Source organism: Xiphophorus hellerii, chromosome 15, assembly GCF_003331165.1.
Source record: "Xiphophorus hellerii strain 12219 chromosome 15, Xiphophorus_hellerii-4.1, whole genome shotgun sequence".
NCBI classification, from domain to species: domain Eukaryota; kingdom Metazoa; phylum Chordata; class Actinopteri; order Cyprinodontiformes; family Poeciliidae; genus Xiphophorus; species Xiphophorus hellerii.
The window spans coordinates 8,791,941-8,813,066 of NC_045686.1; the positions used below are offsets into that span (position 1 = coordinate 8,791,941).

The window sequence follows — 21,126 nt, forward strand, 5'->3', positions numbered from 1 at the left end:
GGTTGCTCTGTTAGCTTTGTGCTACTCCAACAAGCTCCGAGCACAGGAATGATTCAGCTCAACAGCGCCAAGCAGCCGAAGCTGGCCCAGCGGATGCAATTTGTCCCAAGGGAGTTTATTTTTCTATTTGTTTTCCAGCATCTGTTTAATCTTTTAACAAGCCAACCTGAATGAAATGGACTGTCAGACAGGAGGACAAAACGATAGTAATAATAATAATGACACTGATGGGTGAGTTGTGTTTACGCCTTAGGCCTGGAAACAGAGAATGGGTGTATAATCCAAACCCATCCCCTGTGAGAAACTTGAACTGAAACAAAATGATGCTAACCTGTTTTCTCTGGAATTGCTCTAATTTTTCACATGTAGGAGCTACAGCATATTGCAATCACAGCACTTCATATTGCTACCATAAACCCTAAAGTGTTTCATTGCAAAGAAGAGTATATTTATAAAATTCAGTGGAAAAAAACGCTGTATGTTCTTTTTTAAAATTATTTTTAAGAAATAAAAATCTGAAAAGTGAGGCATGCTTTTTGAATCAAAACCAACTTTCACTTCAATTTGATCTACAAATCTTTAACAGCTTTAAAATTCAATAGATTTTAAGTGTTGCCTATTCTTTTTCGTGCAGTTGCTCAAGCTCAGTCAGATTAGATGGAGAACATACAGTACATTAAGTCTAGAAAGCCACCATGTTTAGTCATGAGGATAATGCGCTCAGGTTCTGTTAATCATGCTACGCCTTACATGGAGGAGTAAAAATCAGTTTTGACTATTTCACCTTCTTCCCATTTTTTTGTAGTGGCCTTCATTTCAAAAAAAAAAAATCTAGTTTAAAAAGCTGCATTCAGTTACTTTTTGGACTTTCTAACTGGGAGGACTCAGTATCCACAGATAACCACCACTCTGCAGCTTCAGCTATAAAGACAGATGTTTCTCAAAGTTGAGTCTTGGGAACTCTTTTTTTTTTTTTTTTTACTTAAATAAAATATGTTTTGGGTACGTCCAGATCCATAAATGATTTATTTTTAAGCAGCTGAAACTATTTTTTATAAAGTGTCTTTTATTAAAGTGCTTCATTTGATGTTTTTCAAAATTCAGTGGCCAAGTTAAAACCTGTAGTTAATCCAAAAACACTAAATATATGATTTTCACATTTTCTGACTAAACTAATAACTTTGCACTTATAAGGCACACAAATAGAAACAATTATAATTTAAAAGTATCTAGATGTTTAAGTTGGACCATTGCAGTCCAATCTTTAAAAAAAATCTTAGAACACAACTGGGTTTCTATTAAACATTGGTTGAAAAAATCCAATAAGTGATCATATGTAGACTATTGACTGCTGCCTTGTGACCATGTTTTGTTGTTGGTCAGTCATGAATTTTTAAGTTTTCATTTTGTTCTATATCATCAACCTGTCATGGAAATTTTGGAGATGCAAATTAGCCTTTATCGCTAAATATGGTCAAACTTTAAAGTCCTTCCAGAGTTAGCACAGCTCCTCTGGCTGCTTCTCAGTTTAGGTGGACAGAAAAGCCTTGGTAGGTTTGCAATAGTATAATATTCTAGGAAACACTACAAGATGTATCTTCATACTACGTCATAGTCATACTGAATCACTTTGCATTTGTTATTCAGACTGTGTGGGGAAAATGTAGCCTATTTTGTATTTTCACTACAAAATGAGGTGGATGTGATGAGTCACCTTTTAAAAACAACCACAAAAACCCAACATAAGAATAGCAGGTATGTCTTTTTTAAATTCATTCTGGTGGGATTTTGTCATTTTTGTCACTACAGCAAGAAACGTCCATCTTGGTACAAAACATTAATTTCCGCCCAGCATTTAATTTTCTAACAAACTGCATAATTTACTGGATAAAAAAAACCCATGACTGCCATGAAAACTTATCAGATATTTTGGTGTATAACCTTCTTTTTTTTCTGAAACCATTCTCACAGAGAGTCATTGTTGGTACCCAATGATAAGCTGGAGTACTGTGTTTTCTTTTCCATTCTGAATGATTAGAAATTCTCTTATCAGAGCTGACTCTGATGAAATAGCAGGATAGGATATAAAATTGACTGAATCAGCTGCAAGAGAAAAAGAAGAAAATATATACATTGCTCTTTTGATATATTGGGTATAAAAAATCAGGTCAAGCCTGTAATGCTCACAATTCAAAGTAGGTTACAGCAAAAACCCTTTAATGTATTTCCTGGTGAAGTGAGATCTGGGAAAGGTGAACCTGCAGATTGAGTGGAGGAGGAGCTCCTAGTCTGTCTGCTCACACCATATGGGCAGCCTGAGGCGCTGGTTATCTAACCAAGGTGACTGGAAGACCTGCGTTGTCTGCATGGAGTCTTTAATAGCTCTTGCATATTTAGCAAAAGTATTTGGATGCAAAATTCTTAGCATTTGCTGCAGATTTGCAGAAAATATTGCTTGAATAAAAGTCAGTAATGATGTCAAAATGACTAGAGCAGAAAAGGAGAAAACGTGTCTCTGAATAGGACCATAAACTATGAAATTAACAAAACATGACTTTTCTAAAAGGTTGCCAAGCCATCCGTTAAGTAAAAATAGAAAAGAGCACATTTATGGCTAAAAAGTGCTTTTTGTGTTTCAAGTTGAACTTTAGACTTTGTCATGGCATTTCAGTTAAAACACTGACTGCATTATTTAGAGTTGCTACAAAACAGCTCTAAAGCTGAATAGCTTTTATTAACAATTGATTATGTTGGTTCTAAGCCCAAATAATAACATAAGAATAAACAATAAACGTCGCTGCAGATAGAGCCGCAGATGAGAAACTAACTTTTAGGTTCATGTGACACCTTCACAAGATCTAATACTTGACTTAATTGTCTCTGGCCATTAAGTTGGGTGCCAGGATTAGTCTCATGCAGTGACACATGATAGCTTTACAATATGGCAATGAGCCAAGTGCGACAGGTCATCTGGGAGGTTGATGAGCAGCATTAGAAAGTACTGTCAGATGTTTGTACTTGTGATGCTAAAGAATGCCAAAACAGTCTCCATGCTGACTGGGTTTGAAAAAAAAAGAAGATAAAAGTTACTCATATAGATGATTACAGGACAAAGAAAATAGCAAAAAATTCAGAAAATTAGCTCTTTTTTCTTCAAAAATTACTCATCTAACACAGAGATCACCTGCATTTAGCAAGCTTAGCAATTGTTTACGTGGTCTTGTTGAAATAAATGTTTAGAACAACTAAAATTACCTTTTAAATAAATATTTCATAGCTACATTTTTTTTTTATTCAAGATATCCCTGATGTATGGGAAGCAGATGCATAACTAATTCTGAAAACCAATGATTCAAATGATCTAAAGGTTTTACATTTATATACGTGTTCATGCATGATTGAGAGACGCCTGCTATGGAGAACTCTGAAAACAAATAAACCAAAACACTTGTAATGAAAAGAAAACGGTAAATAAACTAGAAAACTACTAGCGCAACCTCTTTAACAGCCAAACTACTACTTCCCGTTTAAATATACTTTCGAATGAACATTTAACAGTCTATTCAACTAAACTAAGAAAGGACTGGGTAATAATAAAATCACAGAGAGCTGTAAGATGAGAACCAATGCTGGCTAAAAAGAAGACAAATCATTTTATGGGTCTGAATGACAAAACCTTTCGCAAATATTTTTTTTTGATTTTTTACATTTGTCTATTTTTAAAAGTGTAGTTTTTAAACACTGTGAAAAAAATAGGTGCTACATACAGGCTGAAAAAAAAAAGAGAGTCATTGTTAAACCAGGCATGAGTGATTATCATTGTCCACCCATGTGTTTCTCTGATCTCTCATTTAACGCAGTGGTTTCTCCTCTAAGTGGTTTTCCATTTTGCCGTGCAAACTGAGCTTTGTGTTTTATGTGCCAGACGATAATGCCGCCTCCATCTCCACAGCCTAACAGTCAGATCAGTACAGCATCTGGTTCCCAAGAGCAGCCGCACGACCTGAAGTTGATCCAAAACATATCCGTGGAATCAGGTGATAGAGATCGGTACACTGAGGCCGAGCAAATTTATGATTTGAATGAGAGACTGGATGGTTAGAAGCACGAAGGGCTGCAAATCATCCAAAAAAATAACAGTATAAGCTTGTGGCTGAAACCAAACACTTACATATAGTACATAAAGACATATAACTTGTCTGATGTTTAGTAATCAGTAAATTAAAACATATCATTTTTAAAAATGTTCTTCCGCTTTCTTCAAATTCAAAGTCTTACATACATTTTCTTAGTATTTGGTAGAACAACCTGTATGTATGTATGTTTAGTTGAAATATTGTGAGTATTTTTCCACAAACTTCTCTGAATAATTTGCAAAAAATTTTTAAGGTCTGCCCACAATATTTCTACACTGTAAACATTTGAGCTGCATTTAGTTGTGTTTGCTATCGTCTACTCTTTAAATCAAATAAATTTAGTGAGTTCTTGATTTTAAACTTAAATATGTGAACTCGTGAAAGATAAACTTAAAATTGTAAGTTGTGTTAACATTTTATTAGTTTTGTCAAATCTCCAGGAATTGAATGAACTCGAGTTTTTAGGTTAGCACTTAAAAAAACTGAAAGAAGCAAAACACAGGAGTGGGAACTATTTCCCAGAATGCTTAGTGGCATGTTTTTGTATCCGGAGAGGTGTTATTAATGCAAATGTTTATTGTAAGGCTTGAAGATAATGTCCTGTTCACACTAAATGTTTTTGAGCAGAATTTAATAAAATTCATTATAAGATCAGAAATTTTGTTCATGCAATTTGAAACAAAAATGTGTAAAAAACTTCATATTGTGAGTAAAATAATAGAGAAATGTGGCTCTTTAATGAGGTGAGGGCAGTTTTTTCCTTACATATTGTGAAGTAATTATTTGGTTTAAATTGCAGCATTAAACTAAAACTCACAATTCAAGATTAATCAACTTAAAAACAATTTTCAGACAACTCATCTCTTGTTAAATCAGCTTCATGAATTTTAATTTCTGAGTTAAAACTATTTTCTTGGCTTAATTTGCATTTTCAAGGCAGCAGGTGGACTTTCATGTTCAAGTTAAACCACCTTCAAATGTTTCCAGTGTAGTGCTGAGATCTTGGCTTAATGATCCCGACTCAAAGCCACTTTGTGACTATTTTATGATATAATTGGGGACATTTTCTGGTGGAAAGAACCATTTGTTCCCAAGGTTGATGTTCTGAGATGCTGCTTCAACATTTCGACATCTTTCTTCATCGTGTCATCTGCTTTCTGAAGTCTGCCACTACCTCCTGCAACAAGACAACATAATGCTGCCACTCTGTACTTCAGGTTTTCTCTTTTTCATCCTAATGTCACAATGGTATGGCTAAAAACACTTAGTTTCATACAAAGAGAGTAATAATTAGACCCACTGCAGTTTATCTGGAATAATCATCAAATTTTTGCTTCCTCCAGATGCTTTTTTTTTAAACTATGATGTGTGATAAAACACTGTCTTCAGAGCAAATGGATCCAAAACTGTGTTGTCTGTCAGTTTCATTATTCATCTTCCCATTCACACTTGGCCCACTTCCTATCCTAAATATAAGTGTGCCTCTGCCCTTTATATTCTTCGCAAAAAATTATCCTCGTCATCCTTACGCCACCATTAGCTGTGACATCTGGGACTTCTTACTGTGTAGAGCTTTGCTGCTCAGATTCAGTTTAGATTTGCAGTCTAATTAATCTTACACGAGTCTGCTATAACTCTACTGCTACATTGTTGGACTGTGCTGCTGAATGGTGTGACACTGCTGTGTGGAAGTATCTTAGCTTATGTAATCAAGAGCATATTTCTTTTTCAATTTTGGCAGGAAGATTTCTTGTGTTCAGGCTGAGATTTTGCACTTCTCTGCAGTGACAGTCGGTTAATCCGGAATTCACACTGGAGTGCAGTACAGTTCTTCAAGTGTTGCACTTCTGCATGAGCATAGTTGAAAGTAACCAGGGGTGTCTGAGCTGTGGAGGCTGAGCTTCTTTTGTGTGCTTGAAGATTCTGGTGTCAAAATCCTAACAATCTAAGTCAAAAATTCAGAAAAAGACAAAGTTTTACTTCCTTAAATTTGCCTTTTCCGACTCAAAATAAGTAGCAATTTAAATGTTTCCATGACCGTTGATATATGCCAAGACTTCAAAGCTGATAAAACACACACAAATGAAGAACTGGAAGCTTTTACTATTTAACTTACAAATATGAATAACACAGCTACTGGCATTCAGATAATGGAAGGGACCCAGCACCCCTAATTGGAAAGTAATGAATCAGATTACAATGAATTTTATTAAACCTATTTATGTATAACTGAATTTTGATTCCACTGTCTAATTGATGCCCAAGAGAATTAGTTTTAAATATTGTTGAACTGGGCTCAATAAAGAAAGCTAATGAAATTCACTGAAAACCAAAATTGTCTGGAAGGAAAAGCTGACCTTGTTATACTTTGGGCTTTTGTTGGCAATTTCCAATCTGTTTAGTATGTTATTGAATTTTTGTTACATTTCTGCAATAAGAATAATGGGCAGTGATGGGTCTGGTATCAGGGACTGCTCCAAAACGTCCATGTTCTTTACCAAAGTGATGGGTTTATCTTCCAGAGTAGGACAGCTGAAACCAGATATTTATCATACATCCACTGAAAGTTTGAAATTAAATGGGGTGTGTTGAGAATAAATCGTTCACATCTGTCTCAAAAACTACCAGGATTACAATGTTTGAAAGGAATGACTGAACTCCTTTTAACAACTGTAGCTGTCATGTTCCATCGCAATGTTTTATGGCATTTCAATTTAATTCAAAAACACTCTATTGACTCCAGAGGTAAATTAAAGAAACAGTTTTAGGTTCAACTAACATGTAACCACATACATTAGGAAGATTATAGAGACTAAAAGTTGAGCGCTAAATACTACGATTAGAACCCAAAGACAATATTTGCACCTTTTTTCTTTTTTTACCCTCCTCAAATAGCAGCAGCCATCTTGGTGTACCATTTTAAACAGTTTATCTTTGTGTTTCAGTTAACTTTTCACAATTTACCTCATAGCGGTCAATGCAAAACAAGTAAAAGTAGTTTAAGTTTAAATCCCATGTAGCTTAACCAGTATTTTAAACAGTGTCTGATGTGCTTGAGGTCGGTTAATTCATGATTGAAAAAGAGTGAAACCCAGACCTGATGGGAAAAGCCTGTGAAGTTAGAGGTTAGATGAACTTTTATTATAACAAAAACAAAAGAGTCCTGTGTAAGCATGATAATCAAAACAGAATTAAATGTGGGCAGACATAAAACAGGTCTAAAGGATAATGATATGGCACAAAAGGAGTAATTAATCATTAAAATACTAAATAGTGTCACTATAATTAATGCAGGTCCTGTAAAGCATAACAAAATATTGAAATATAATCACTGACCATAGACAAAGAAATCTAAGGTTGTAAATTTGCTTTCCCAAAATGATGGTGGACACTAAAACTGAAAACACACAGAAAAAGCGAAATAATTTTTTTTTTGATTGATCCTAAATGCACAGCAATACATTTTAATATCATACATTTATCACAACATACAAAGTATCAAAATTCAAAACGGTGGCAAACTGGTATTGCTTCCAATATGTACACACTCAGTTACTGCACTTTACTTTTTTTTATTATTCTACACATTTTGAAGTTTTTCCAGTTTGGTTCAAATGTCATTATTTGGGCTTACCCATATTTGTTCATAGATTGGTTGGAAAACTCAGCCCACTCCTTTCACAGTTGTTTCATTATGCAGTATGTCTCTGCAGCTCTTACTCTAAATGAGACCATTTCAAATTCCTGTATCACATTACAAAACACCCGACTCCCACCCTCACTTCTCCGCCGCCCAAAGAGAAACACTCAAATGGAGAACTTGAAACAGATACTTGTCATATGAGCTTTTCTCCTAAAAGCCTTGAAAATGATCCCAAATTGGACTTCCTACATTAGCAGCGACTGTAAATTAAAGACTTAAAGCTAAATTTAAGATTAAATGAGGTAAAATGTGTTGCTCTTCTTCAAGTGGATCTTTTTTCATCTCCACAGGCGGTTTCAGTTTTCATTTTACATCTTCCTGCCTCATATTCTTTAATATTAATTCCGCCCTCTTCATCCTGTTCATTTCAACTGTGTGTCAGGTACTTAACTCACGTGATTTATTTAATTAGCTTACTCTCCCAGAGATCTCACACTTTGCTTGGAATGCCTCGCTTGCTGACCTCATGGAAAACTGTGGCCTGCCAAGGTTTCCTCTCATATCCCCTAAAAAGGAACCTAAAGTTGTGCGTCTGGAATTGGTCCCTGATGGATTTTATGTTTTTTTTTCACACAAAAATAAAACATTGACAGATATTTCACAGCTCTTAGATCCAACGCCTGGTTGTTTCGATCTGAAGGCTTGTGACGCTGCAGAGTTTGGGTCTCAGCTGTGTGCCGGATGAGAGGACATGCTCCCAGGCCCGATTTGAAGCCCACACCAGGATAACCGAGTTAAATTGAACCCAGACGCTTCACCAATGTGCTGTCTCCTCTGGCGTTACATCAGATTGCTTTTGATAAATACATGCTACATCACCCTTGTGCTCTCTCTGTTTCTGGACAGATTTGTTGTTAGCTGCTGAAGCATGTAATGAAGGGCTGATTGGAGAGACTACTCTAACCCTATCAACCCGCCAACAGCATCAGCTGAATCACCTAGAAGGTGACATGTCATTATTAGAATGAATAAGCAAATCTGTGGAATCATTTCCAGTCAAGACACATTTGATACCTTATGTGCTCTTTGACCGACTTAAATGGCAACGACTCGTCAAATATTTTCCATTTTGTAGTTACTCTGTATCGTCTCTGGCTTGATCTTTGCTGTTGTGTTTGAACACTTGAGAAAAGTTGGTTAAAATCTCCACAGGGGAAAACAAACAAAAAAAACCCATATGGGTACATAATTGAAACTATGTATTCTGATGAGCACACATTAGTGTATTATTTTGGTCTGAGGTGATAAATTAATCTCAAATTATGTTTTTATTACCTGTAAGTGGAAGAGAATCATGATTAACATAAATAAAAAGGCTTAAATAACATGTTCCATTTAGTGATGGAGTGGCAGAAATAAATTAACTTTTCTATCATGATCAAATTTATTGAAATGCTTCTGTTAATGGAAGTGTGACCAATAGCAGAACTCTCCTGTTTCTTTTTAAAGAGAGGCATGCAGGGGTTTCTATGTCAACCTACTGGTTGTCGTTCATCTTTTCACTATAGAGAGACAGGGAGCCATAATGATACTTTTTAAATGTAGGAGTTTGAAAGGGTGCACACTTTTAATAAATAACCAAAAGATGACTGGCTAAGCCTGACAAAAGACTTACTTTGTGAGACGGACTTGAAAAGGGTGAACTATTTTCTTAGGGTTTGGGGTCAGCTTCAGTTCAGGTATTTATGTGTTTTGTTCATGAGTGATGGTAGTCTTTAGCGGGAGAGGGATTGGAGAAGAAAACTAAGATAAAAAAAACAAAGTTCTCAATTTATGGGTCATTACAACCCTCACTGAAATAACAATATCCTCAATACAAGTGGATGAAATGAGTGACTTCAAAGTTTGCTGCTAAACATGATGAAAATATTTGGCATTTTGAGTAATAGGTGCTAAAAATTACTTCTAAAATTTTTAGCATAGCAGTAGTTTTCTTCTCTGGCACTGGTTTAGCTCAACATATTTTGTTGGGATTCAGTGGTTAAATCCTCATCAGCAAAAATAGAAAATTTTAGATAGGTCCAATTCCCCGTGAAAACAATAGCAGGATTAAAGGAAAACCCATGCTGATGGTAAATATGCTATATTTAGAATTCAAAGTAACTTGCATTTAGGAAACATGATAGCTCTGATTGGAATAATTACTTCCTTCGGGTTGGGCGGTGATTGTGGTCATGACTAAAAGAAACAAAAGTTGATAGAGATCATCCATCACTTTTATTTGTTTTTGGTCTTAATTCTTGCTCAGTTTGGTTTTGTTTATATCAGCACACAGGTTGTCTTCACTGGAAAAGCATTTGTTCCGACACAAGATATGGTATCAGGGGCCATTTGTGGTTTTGTGTATAATTACTGATGCGTCACCACTGGGGAGTGTAAGTGGGAGGGATTTTTTATTGCAGTCATAATCTTTGTAAATAACTGACTTTCAGAGGATGTGCAGAAGGGGCAGATCATTATTTTCTAAGATTTATGTTTCTTCGATCCTACTCTGGTGAAAGATTCTAAACAAGATTTGACCCCCACGGATCTTTTTTAAGATTGGGAAGGTTGAATTTGTCACGAGGGAAGCAGTTTGTTTTGATTTGTGATCTGGATTATTATTTCCATTTTCGGTTTCTGACACAGGCATCCAGATTTATACTTAAAATGTCCTGTTTTTAAATAAATATTCATGATAGAATGCAGTCTAACATTGTTTCTAGGAGGAAGAAAAACATCACAATCCCTATTAAACATATTCATCCTTCTTAAACGTTTTTCTCTGTGTTGATTTGTTAATGAAATCACATTCAATACAATTTGTCTCTTTTGACAATAACATGGAAAAAAGCATCTTATCCAAAGCTAAAATAGAATTTAAAATATAATTTTCTCCTTATTTTTTCAGACTTTTAATCTTCAGACTCTTTTTTTTACTTTTGTTTTGTATACAGATGAGCTGACAGCACTTTTCCACTTTGGTGGACAAAAAGATATTATATTAAGTATAAATAACATATACGCTTTGTGACTCAGATGGGAGAGACAACTGTTGGTCTCCACCAGTCAAAGATGAAGATGACTGTCACTGTTGAAAAAAGCTCATATAAATTCGCCCAAGGACATACGGGAGAGTCCAAATGAAATCAGAATACAGATCAGTCAATCAATCTTTATGGACTCTTTTCATATACAGTGAGGGAACACAAAGCATTTTGCAGAGGGGGAAAAAAACATCATGTGGTTTGGACAACAAGATCAATGCCCAGATCTCAATCCTACTGAGAATTTGTGGCTGGACATGAAAAGAGCTGTCCACGCCCTCCAGCAACCTGATAAGAGCTCTAGCTGTGTTTGGGAAAATAAAAAGAATGGAGAAAAATTGCCCTGCCCTGATGTTCCAGCCTGATTGGGACATATCAGTATAAGTCTCAATGCTGCAGTCGCAGCCAAAGTCACATCAACTATATGCAGACTTGAGGGAGGTGAATATTTATATAGCTGTTTGTTAAAGATTGACATTGCTTTGCACAAATTTCATTTTGTTTTGCCATTGAGGCTAAAAAAACAGAAAGCCATAAAATGGTAATAAATTCAAAGGGGGTTGATTATTGGGTCTGGTTATAATCATGGCGTCCTATTGATACCGAGACTCGGCTTCTACTAATCTAATAGTGAGCTTCAGATTTTTTATGTGTTTCTCATTTTAATCCTCACTATCAAGTTTATTTCTGTAGCACATTTCAGCAACAAGGCAGTTTAAAGTATATATATATATATAAATAAATGTGTGTGTGTGTGTCGGGGGGATGGGGGGGTGTATATATGTGTATTGGAAATGTGAATTTGGGTTCTTCTCATCAGTCATTGTTTGTCACTGTTATGAATTTATTTGTTGTTCTTGTTGTATTTATAGTCAAATTTAGGTGAAATAAAAAGTTCCTACGCACTTTTTTTTTCATGCAGTCTTAATTATTGTAGTGTTATAACTATGTCCAGGAAGCAAATCACTTTGCAACTGTTGACAGAGAAAATCTGAAGGTTATTTTTATTGCTGAATTAAATGTTAGATCTTCCACTATTTTTTGTGTTTTCATTGAATTAAAAGGTAATATTAAGGATCATGGATGCTGTATTTCCAATAAAACCTCAGCCAAGAATCTGCACCTTTTACAGAAAGGGACATTACACAGCAGTTGCCAGAGAGGCCTTCTGGGTCAAAAGCCAAACTGAGGGCAGATGGGAGGACCAGAGCTGTGTTTGAGTGCCTGTGTAAACAATCACAGAGTTTGAGGTGTCTGTGAAAGAGAATTAATGGGGATCAGGGGCTCCAAGGAAAAGATGGGGATGAAACATAGTTCGTGGGAAAACACTGCATCGCTGCAATCTTTTACCATAACTTCTTTGGGTGTCATTAGCAGACATGCCTGCTGCTACACAGAAGTGGACAGAAGTTTTACAATTCACAGAGTCTTGTTTATGATATTTTTGGCCAGACACAGCTGGAGATGAAAGTGAGCGGGGAGGGAGGCCTGCTGCGGGAGCAGAGTGGACTGCTGTGCGAAGACAGGCTGTACCAATCAGGGGACATGATCAGTGTTTACTCGCATGGGTAACCAGAACATTCCCCAATCTGCTCAGCATTTTAGGGAGGCCGTAAACGCTGATAATGGTGACGTCGCACCGGGTCGCCTGCTCTGGCCACCTGTATGTGGAAGAACTAGGCTGGCCATATAAGGCTGGATGTGTGTAACACCTCTGAACTCACTTCAGCCTTGCAGAAAGAATGTGTTTACAGAGCCTTGATATCATATCCTCTTAGAAAAGCTGTCATATATATCATCTTCAGTTTGTTTGTGCTCTAGCAGGTGTGACGTGCGCAGGTGATTTGTCTACATACTTCCCTAAGCTTTTTATGTTCATTTTAGAATTAGTAATTCTGGAAAAAAGTACAAGTACCACTAAAATATTCTGTGCCAGAAGTCATACAAAAGGTTGAACCGGTCCCTTTGGCAAAGTCATATGTTTTTTTCTTTTTCTCAGAAGTTAATTTGATGGGTTTTCCGAGCACAGATCTTAATTCTAACCCAGCTGAAGGATCAGTGCTGTTTTTTCTGGGGTTTTCTTTTTCCTTTTACAATTTCAAATGTAATTGAATAAAAATACTTAATCAAAATAAAAGTAAAAGTAAACGTTAGGCTTTTTAAAACTCCTTCAAAAAGTACACAGTATAGACAAATTGTAATCAATTACAGCAATGCGAGTAAATGTAACTACTTACTTTCCATCTCATGTATGTCAGAGAATAATCAGAATATGTATTTTTTTTACACACTTAAGTGCTTCTACTTTCTACTTTATCCGTACAGGTAGCCTATAGTATAGTAAAACATTGATATTTTTCATTTATTTGGGTTTTGACTGTTTTTTGAGAGTGACAGAGAGTGAGAGACAGATAATACAACGACCTAATGATGGTTTTTGTCATAGCATAATGACAAAAAGTTTGTGGAGGTGCTATTTCCACAATGAAAACTTGCAGCTTCAATTTCAGTTAGAGGTTATTTTACAAAGAATATTCTCATTAGGACTAATCACAAATTTCCATTTTATTCCCAAGAACCCTTTGAAACAATGTTCATTTTTGCTGAGTGCCAGTGGCTGCGAGAAGGTTAAAAGAGTGCGAAAACTTTTGAACAGTGCAAAGAGAAAATAAGCAGCTACATTTGTGTGAAATCTTGCACGACACACACAAGAACACACAGCCGAGTGTATTATGTAGCATGACTCTGCCTGCTCTCCAGGCAGCAGAGATGTCTGAGGATATTATCCGTCAAGCCCAGTGTCATCAGCGCTGTCAGCACTACTGCTGTTTAAGACTCTGTGTCATCTTGTTCCTTGTGCTCCTTGCATTGTTTTACATGCACACAATATGGCTTGTCTCAAAATTTTCTCTTTACAACATCATGTTAACAAACTAATAAAATTATAAACATCAAATATACAAGATGATGCATCTTCAGCTTGAGAAACTCTCCCCAATGAGCCACATTTCTAGTCTTTTCTTGGCAAGAACAAATTGTTCTTGGTAATCAATGGAAATTTAATTGAGTGACAGCGAGCCTGAGCCCTCAGAGCTACATTATATTGCTCTTTGATCTATTTTCAAAGACCCCCCCCCCCCCCCCCCCCCAAGGCTAATTAATCAGTGCAATGAAGACGTCGGATGCTGTGTGTTTAGTTTTTTAGAGGCAGACGCCCTGGGGAGCCAAGTTTATACAGTGAGCTGTCATCTAAGCAGACAAACAAGCAATCACTGCTCTAAAAGATGAAATATGAAAAAAAGACTGGATCAGTAATTGTAGTTTTGCTGCCATAAATGAGTGAATTCAGATGACATGGGGCGTTTAATTTGCAAAATCAGACTGAGTAATCAGAGACTGAATGATGTGCACCCATTTTTGATTAAAAACTAAAAATGAAAGGAGTGGGTAAAATGACTTACACGCTTGGTTTGAGGCCTTAAAAATAAATAAGAATCCTCTCAGGATGATGGTATTTTCAGATTGGCTCATATTTAGAAAAATGATAAAAAGATTTATTTGAATTAGATTCAGAAAGACACATTAGGTCATCTGACTGGTTCAGGCAGCAAGCAGAAACTGAAACCCAAAGTGCTTTAAAAAATGGTAAATGGATTGTACTTGTTTAGCATTTTATCTAGTTGGAGGACTTCAAAGTGCTTCATATTACATTCAGTCATTCACACATTGATGGTGATAAGCTACATTAAAGCCACAGCTGCCCTGAAGCAGCCTGACAGAAGCAAGGACGCCACGCAATCGCTGCATTTCTGACCAACACTAGCAGGAGAGACGAGTGAAGTGTCTTTCCCAAATACAAGACCAAGTACTTGTTCAGAAGGATGAACTTCTACCATCTGATGATCTAATGTTTTCTTTCAGATAATAGTTAAATGTTTATTCTCAATTTACAAATCTTTGATTCTAGTTGAGTTTGACTTTATTGAACGTCATGTAATGAAAGAATAAACAAAGTTATATATACAGAAAATAAATTTAGAACAAAAGGAAGCAAAAGAAGAACAGTAGTAAAGTATATTTACATGTTTAAAGAAGTGGCAGGAAGTAAAAAACTTATTTTTACAGCCACTCCTCTTACCTGAATAAATGAGTATTTGTGTTAACTTGGTTATGACATTCCTTCTTAGTTGGCATTTTCTATGGCCGTATCTATGGCAATGCATTAATGTTTGTATACGTCATTATGAACAAGCATAGATATTTTCTTATGTTAAAATTCAATAAATAAAACCATAACAGCAATAGTATTAATATCAGTTAGTGATACTGGCCCAAATGTTCATACTGGTGCATCCCTACTAATAATTAAAGCACATCTAAAAGGAAAAACGGGTCCGACCCAGTAATAGTAAGTACATATGCAATCATCAAACCCTTGTAGTGACACGATTGCACATATTAAGCGTTAATATTTAATCTTGTACCAGAAGGACAGGGAGTTCTCCAGGAGGCAGTAACATGTTATTAGAGTTTTTTTATAAGGAGCAAATGGTACTCTTGCTAACACAGGAGTCATAGTCTGTCTCATGATAACATTCTCATAACCTGAGAAAGCAGGATGACTTTGTCATGCGGGACCTCTTTACTCCCTCACACCACGCTATGAGTGTGTGGCTTGTCGCCTCAAGCGCCAGCATTTGCTGCTGATGAGCCCCGCTGTCACTCTGGTGATCCCTGCGTCTCAGTAAGCCGTTCCCCACTGCAAAGAGCTTGTGACAGCCCTGCAGCCTCGTCTATAGCTCACCTGAACAAACTGTCCTGCTGACTTGCTTAATGAGCGCTGCAACATTTTGGTAGAGCACAAAAATCTTAAAGTGAAACAAGCCATCATGTTAAATTCATATTCTGCTGAAAACGTATTTTCCCAGAGCTAACATGTTCATGTTAGGTCCCTGTTCTCATCTATTGTAGTTGTTTCAGTAGATTACAGCATGTGTTGAATGGTGCGGTGATGGAGGAAGTGAACTGGAATGCCTTCAAAAAAGGAAGGCAATAATGAAAATACCTTTAAAGAGAGTAAAATTCATTAAAAAAAAAGCCTTATTCACAGATCTGAGCTGTCACCTCAGGGAACAGACTGACCAGATTAAAGATTAATGTTTTGTAGATTAGCTGGTCTGCAGTAGAAGTCTAGACAAAAGCTGTATGATTGACATACAGAATCAAACTGAACTGATCTGATTGTGCAAGTATGATTTGAATATGTCTGAATGAAATTGTCTGATTAAATCCAGCTTGGATTGTTGATCATTAAAATGGAAAGTTGTTGTAATTTGGTTGTATATAAAATAAATAAATTGCTGATCTTTCTCACGGGGACTTCAATATGGATTAAATATGTTCTTCCGAAAGATAAAATAACTCAAATCGCATCATTAACTGTAGCTCTTGCTTCTGCTGAATGATGGGGGGAATGTTTAAACAGATTTGGCACCAGAAGGAAAGATGGTAGAACGAAATAGATTGGTGTTCCAATAAAACCAGAGCTTTGAGAATTAAATCAACCCTCAGGTAATTACATTTGGACACTCGATCAACCTCTTTGACTTGCGTAACCTGTGGTTATCAGGGGGTTATCTCTGTTTCTGTTTGCAACAGCTCCACATGTCAGGAGTATGGGCAAGGAAGTCAAAGAGGTTGAATGCGACGTATATTCAAATATACAATCAGGTGCAACAAAAGTACTTGCAGAATCTGTCTATTGCATCCATAACTAACACCATCACATACCACCAAATTAGTCATAAAGTGGCTAAAAGACGACAAAGTTAATGTCTGAGTGGAAAATGTAGGTGTGAAGGATTCATTTACATTAGTTTTTTCAAGTGAAATGGGAAAAATATCCAGTAAACTTTATGAGAAGCTTGTTGAAGGTCATCAAGAGCATTTGAAGTCACATGAATTGCATATAAACTCCTGCATTTAAAGAATTTGAAGCCAAAAATTAGAGGTCTCATTAAAATATCTATTATTGTGGCATCTAATATAATTTGGACTATCCTTAACTAAAACAAGAATGGTTGAGTCTGATCTAATGTGACTGTGAGTAAAGAAAGGTTGTGTGTTTTTATGCAGTGTATATAAATATCTAGTTTCTCTGGGAGATAAATTTAAAGAAAATTCTCCCCAAAACTTTGATGTGCAACCCTCTTAAAAACTGTCTTCTTTGAGAATTTCTTGCTCTGGGCTCTTTCACTGTTCAAAGTGTACCGCTGCCTTTCTGCTGCCTGTTTTATGATTTAAAAATTCTGAGTAATACAAGACAAAGAGATATTTTTTTTTCTCTTTCAGATGTACAAATACAGACGGGTATTTACAACCTAGCCTTTGGTGTCCTGTTTATTTGATCTGGAACAATGTTGAGGTCTAATTAGGTGCAAATGCACTCATTAGCCAAAGCCACTCTGCAGAGACCAATTGTCAATGAATTATTCAAGACCTCTCTCCCATACACGACATCAATACTTGGCTCTTCCTGCCTCCACACTCCTGTGCATTCTCATCTCCAATTGCATTTTGCCACTGTGAAATGAAGAGTATTTGAATTTATCTGAAGAGCCACTCAGAGAATACAAATCATCTGTCTCTTTCAAGTCCAGGTTTCAGCCTTCTCTTGTTAGATCCCTGTCATCTGCAGAGTAGTTTTCATTAGTTTCACCCCAGTAACCCTACTTCTTTCTCCCATTTCTCCCACAGGATATGGCCATGCAGCCCCCAGCACAAATGGAGGGAAAGTCTTCTGCATGCTCTATGCCCTCCTAGGCATCCCCCTCACTTTGGTCATGTTCCAGAGCGTTGGTGAGCGGATTAACACCTTTGTCAGATACCTGCTCCATCGCCTAAAGAAGTGCCTTGGAATGAGGCGCACTGAAGTCTCTATGGCCAACATGGTGACCATTGGTTTCATATCCTGCATGAGCACACTATGCGTGGGGGCGATGGCCTTCTCCCACTTTGAGGAGTGGAGCTTCTTTCATGCATACTACTACTGCTTTATCACTCTCACCACCATCGGGTTTGGGGACTACGTGGCGCTGCAGAATAAAGACGCCCTGCAGACCAAGCCGGAGTACGTGGCCTTCAGCTTTATCTACATCTTGACAGGCCTGGCGGTGATTGGAGCCTTCCTCAACTTAGCAGTACTGAGATTCATGACAATGAATGCTGAGGATGAGAAAAGGGACGCCGAGCAGAGGGCTCTTCTTGCCCATAACGGTCAGGTGGGTGGGCACCTTAACTGCTCCGTAGACCCGGTCTCCCCCTCCTCCACGCCCCCTGGTTGTGGCGGTGGAAGTGCAATCGGAGGGAGCAGCGGAGGGGCTGCGAGCCGCGGCTTACGTAACGTTTACGCCGAGGTTCTCCACTTCCAGTCCATGTGTTCCTGCCTTTGGTATAAGAGCAGAGAGAAGCTGCAGTACTCCATCCCCATGATCATCCCACGTGACTTCTCCACGTCGGATACCTACATGGAGCAGGGGGAGGCTTTCTCCAACCCTCTGCACTCTAACGGTTGCGTGTGCAGCTTGCACCATCACTCAGGCATCAGCTCGGTGTCCACAGGTTTGCACAGCATAAACACCTACAGGAGACTGAATAAACGCAGAAGCTCTATCTAAGCAGCTGGAAAACTTTGTTTTACAGTCTACTTGCGTGCATCACCATGTGAGGTAGTCCAGCTGGAGCAGACCATCGAAGGAAGAAAACGCCAACGCTACAGAGATCTAACTCTACCAATCTGGGTTTTGTTTTGGAATTAAATAATTTGGTGGTTTGGACTCAGTTTCTCAAATGAAAACTTGTTAGTAAGGAACTCACTTGATGAGTCAAAGTAAAATGTGTGTATATATTTGGACACTTCACATGAAACGTATTTTTTTCAGTGAGAGCTTTCAAAAAATAAAAAAAACAAACATGCTTTTTCCTGTATTTATTTTTCCACAATGCAGGTTCAAACAAGCCTCCTGGTCTCCTTAAGATTATTTTTTTCTTTCATGAGAAAACATTAGATCAAATGATATACTGTATCTCACTGGTTTAGGATAGCTGTCATAAACACTGCCTTGCAAGAGTATATTGAACTTCTTCATGCTTGTCACATCAGAATCATAAATTTTAAAGCATATTATTGGGGTAATACGACAAACAAAAAGTTGCTTGCAAATGTGAATGCAGCTTTCAAAAATTTTGTGAGTAAAAGCCTTAAAATGTTTGCTGTGAATTTTTATTTAATCTCAATTAGTCAATTTAAATTACCTTGTTTTGCCATGACTTAATCTGCACATTTTTGACTACTCTTTTTCCAAAACATTTCACCCTCAGTCGGGTTGGTGGGGAAAGCATCCTTGGACATCGGTTTTAATGTCCACAGATTGATAATCATAAACTCTTCCAGTGTTGCTCAGGCTTTATGTTTAGGATCCTTGTCATGATGGAATGTAAACCTTAATTCAAAGCTCTACCCTTTACAGCCGCTGACAGTTTTACCCGTGTTTTCCTTATCCACCTTCCCAATAAGCTCCGACCACCGTTCCTGTCCATAATTATCCCCATGGCAGGATCCTGCCGTTTCATATTTTAATTTGGGGGTAGTGTGTACAGCGTTTTGCACAGAGGCCGGAAAGTACAATTTTGGTCTCATCAGAATAGAGCACCTTTTTCTACATGTGCCCTTCATGGTTTATGACAACCTGCAAACACAAGTTGTTTAAGACTGATTTTGTTCTTGCTTCTCTTCCGCTAAAGTCAGATTTTTGGATTACATTTCCAATATTTGTCCTGAGGACAGATTCTTCAGGTTTTCCTGGTTCCTTCTCCGATTGGTAAATTATTCAGTGCTCTGTAACAGGGTCAAAGCTTGAGATTTAGTTTTATAGCTATACACTTCTTTGAATTTCTCTATAACATTATTCTTGACATTATAGAATCACTCTTGAACTTTGTGGAGTGATTGATTGTCTTTATTTATTGAGGGGTATCAGCGTAAAGAGGGGTGAATCGAAATCCAAATAAAAGACTTTCAGATATTTAAAAAAAATTAACTTTGTAATTCAGCAGTACTTTGTGTTGTGTTATCTCATAAAATCCTAATAAAATACATAACATTTTTAGATTATGACACGACAGAAAAGTAAAAGGGTAAAAACACATCTGCAAAGCACGATAAAGATCCGACATGCAATGTCACTGTTGACCACTAGGCTTCCTTTGCCACTTTTCCCCTTAGTTTTATAAAATTACTATGAATTTATTTTTTCATAGGTTGTCCTTATGCATTAGTCTGAATTATGTACATGTTCTCATCATATGTTTTTGTGTAGCTGGACTATAATCTGAAATCTTAAATCAGAGCATGTAAGCTCACCTGTGTATTGTAGAAAGGCATATCGTATTCACTGCTGCACCTTAGAGAACTGTTTGTGCTTTCAGACACTGGGACTCAGTGTCTGACATATTTGATTCTTTTTAAATGAATCCCACCATGTTCTGTTATGTAAATGATAAGACCTAACTCATATTACTTGTCGGGGAAGTGAGAGGCATTTGGATTGATGCTCTGTACTTTGTGCACCTCACAAACAAAGAAACAGCCTCAGATTTTGCACGTCTTGCACTTAAGGGGGCGGTGGGGCATTCTCCAGCCCCACATTCACTTGACTCAACCAATTGAGGTCTTTTATGCAGTGTTCATTTTGTTTCATGGAAGAATTGACATTTGTCTTTATTGTATTTCTGTAGTTTATCTTCACAGTGAGTCATTACGGTTTTCAGTTTTTCTTTTCTACTGGAAAGTTCATGACTACAGTAAACCTGTTAGCGTTTTTCAGCAACTCACTAGTTGATGAGAAGAGCTGTGTGTGTTACATGTACATGTTTTTGTTTTCTTTTGAGCATAATAAAATATTATTTAATTTAAAATGACAACTGTATTTGAGTGTTGAATACTGAAGAATGGGTTTTGGTTTGTATGAATTCATCAGCGAGGCTGGTTGAACGATATATTACTTTCCACGAACCAGCACTAAAAACCAAAACAGGAGTGTTCACTTCATAATAGTTATACTAAAAACCTTGTAAAATGTATTTGAAACTGCAATATCTTGAGATAATAATAAGGTATACAAAACAGGACTTTTCTCGTGTAGAAATGTAAAAAGAACTATGAATGCAAAGAAAAAAAAATCTGATAAAAATAAACAGAGAA

At 36.9% G+C, this 21,126-nt stretch overlaps 1 protein-coding gene across 1 annotated transcript in view; it reads left to right on the forward strand.

Annotated features, from left to right (window-relative positions):
- Positions 1 to 20,843, forward strand: part of kcnk3a (potassium channel, subfamily K, member 3a) — a 34,389-nt gene extending 13,546 nt beyond the window's left edge. The window contains exon 2 of the mRNA XM_032584470.1: positions 17,622 to 20,843. Within this exon, the coding sequence (XP_032440361.1) occupies positions 17,622 to 18,541 (920 nt within the window). The 3' untranslated portion in view covers positions 18,542 to 20,843. The remainder of the gene's footprint in view (positions 1 to 17,621) is intronic.
- The last annotated feature ends 283 nt before the right edge of the window (positions 20,844 to 21,126 follow it).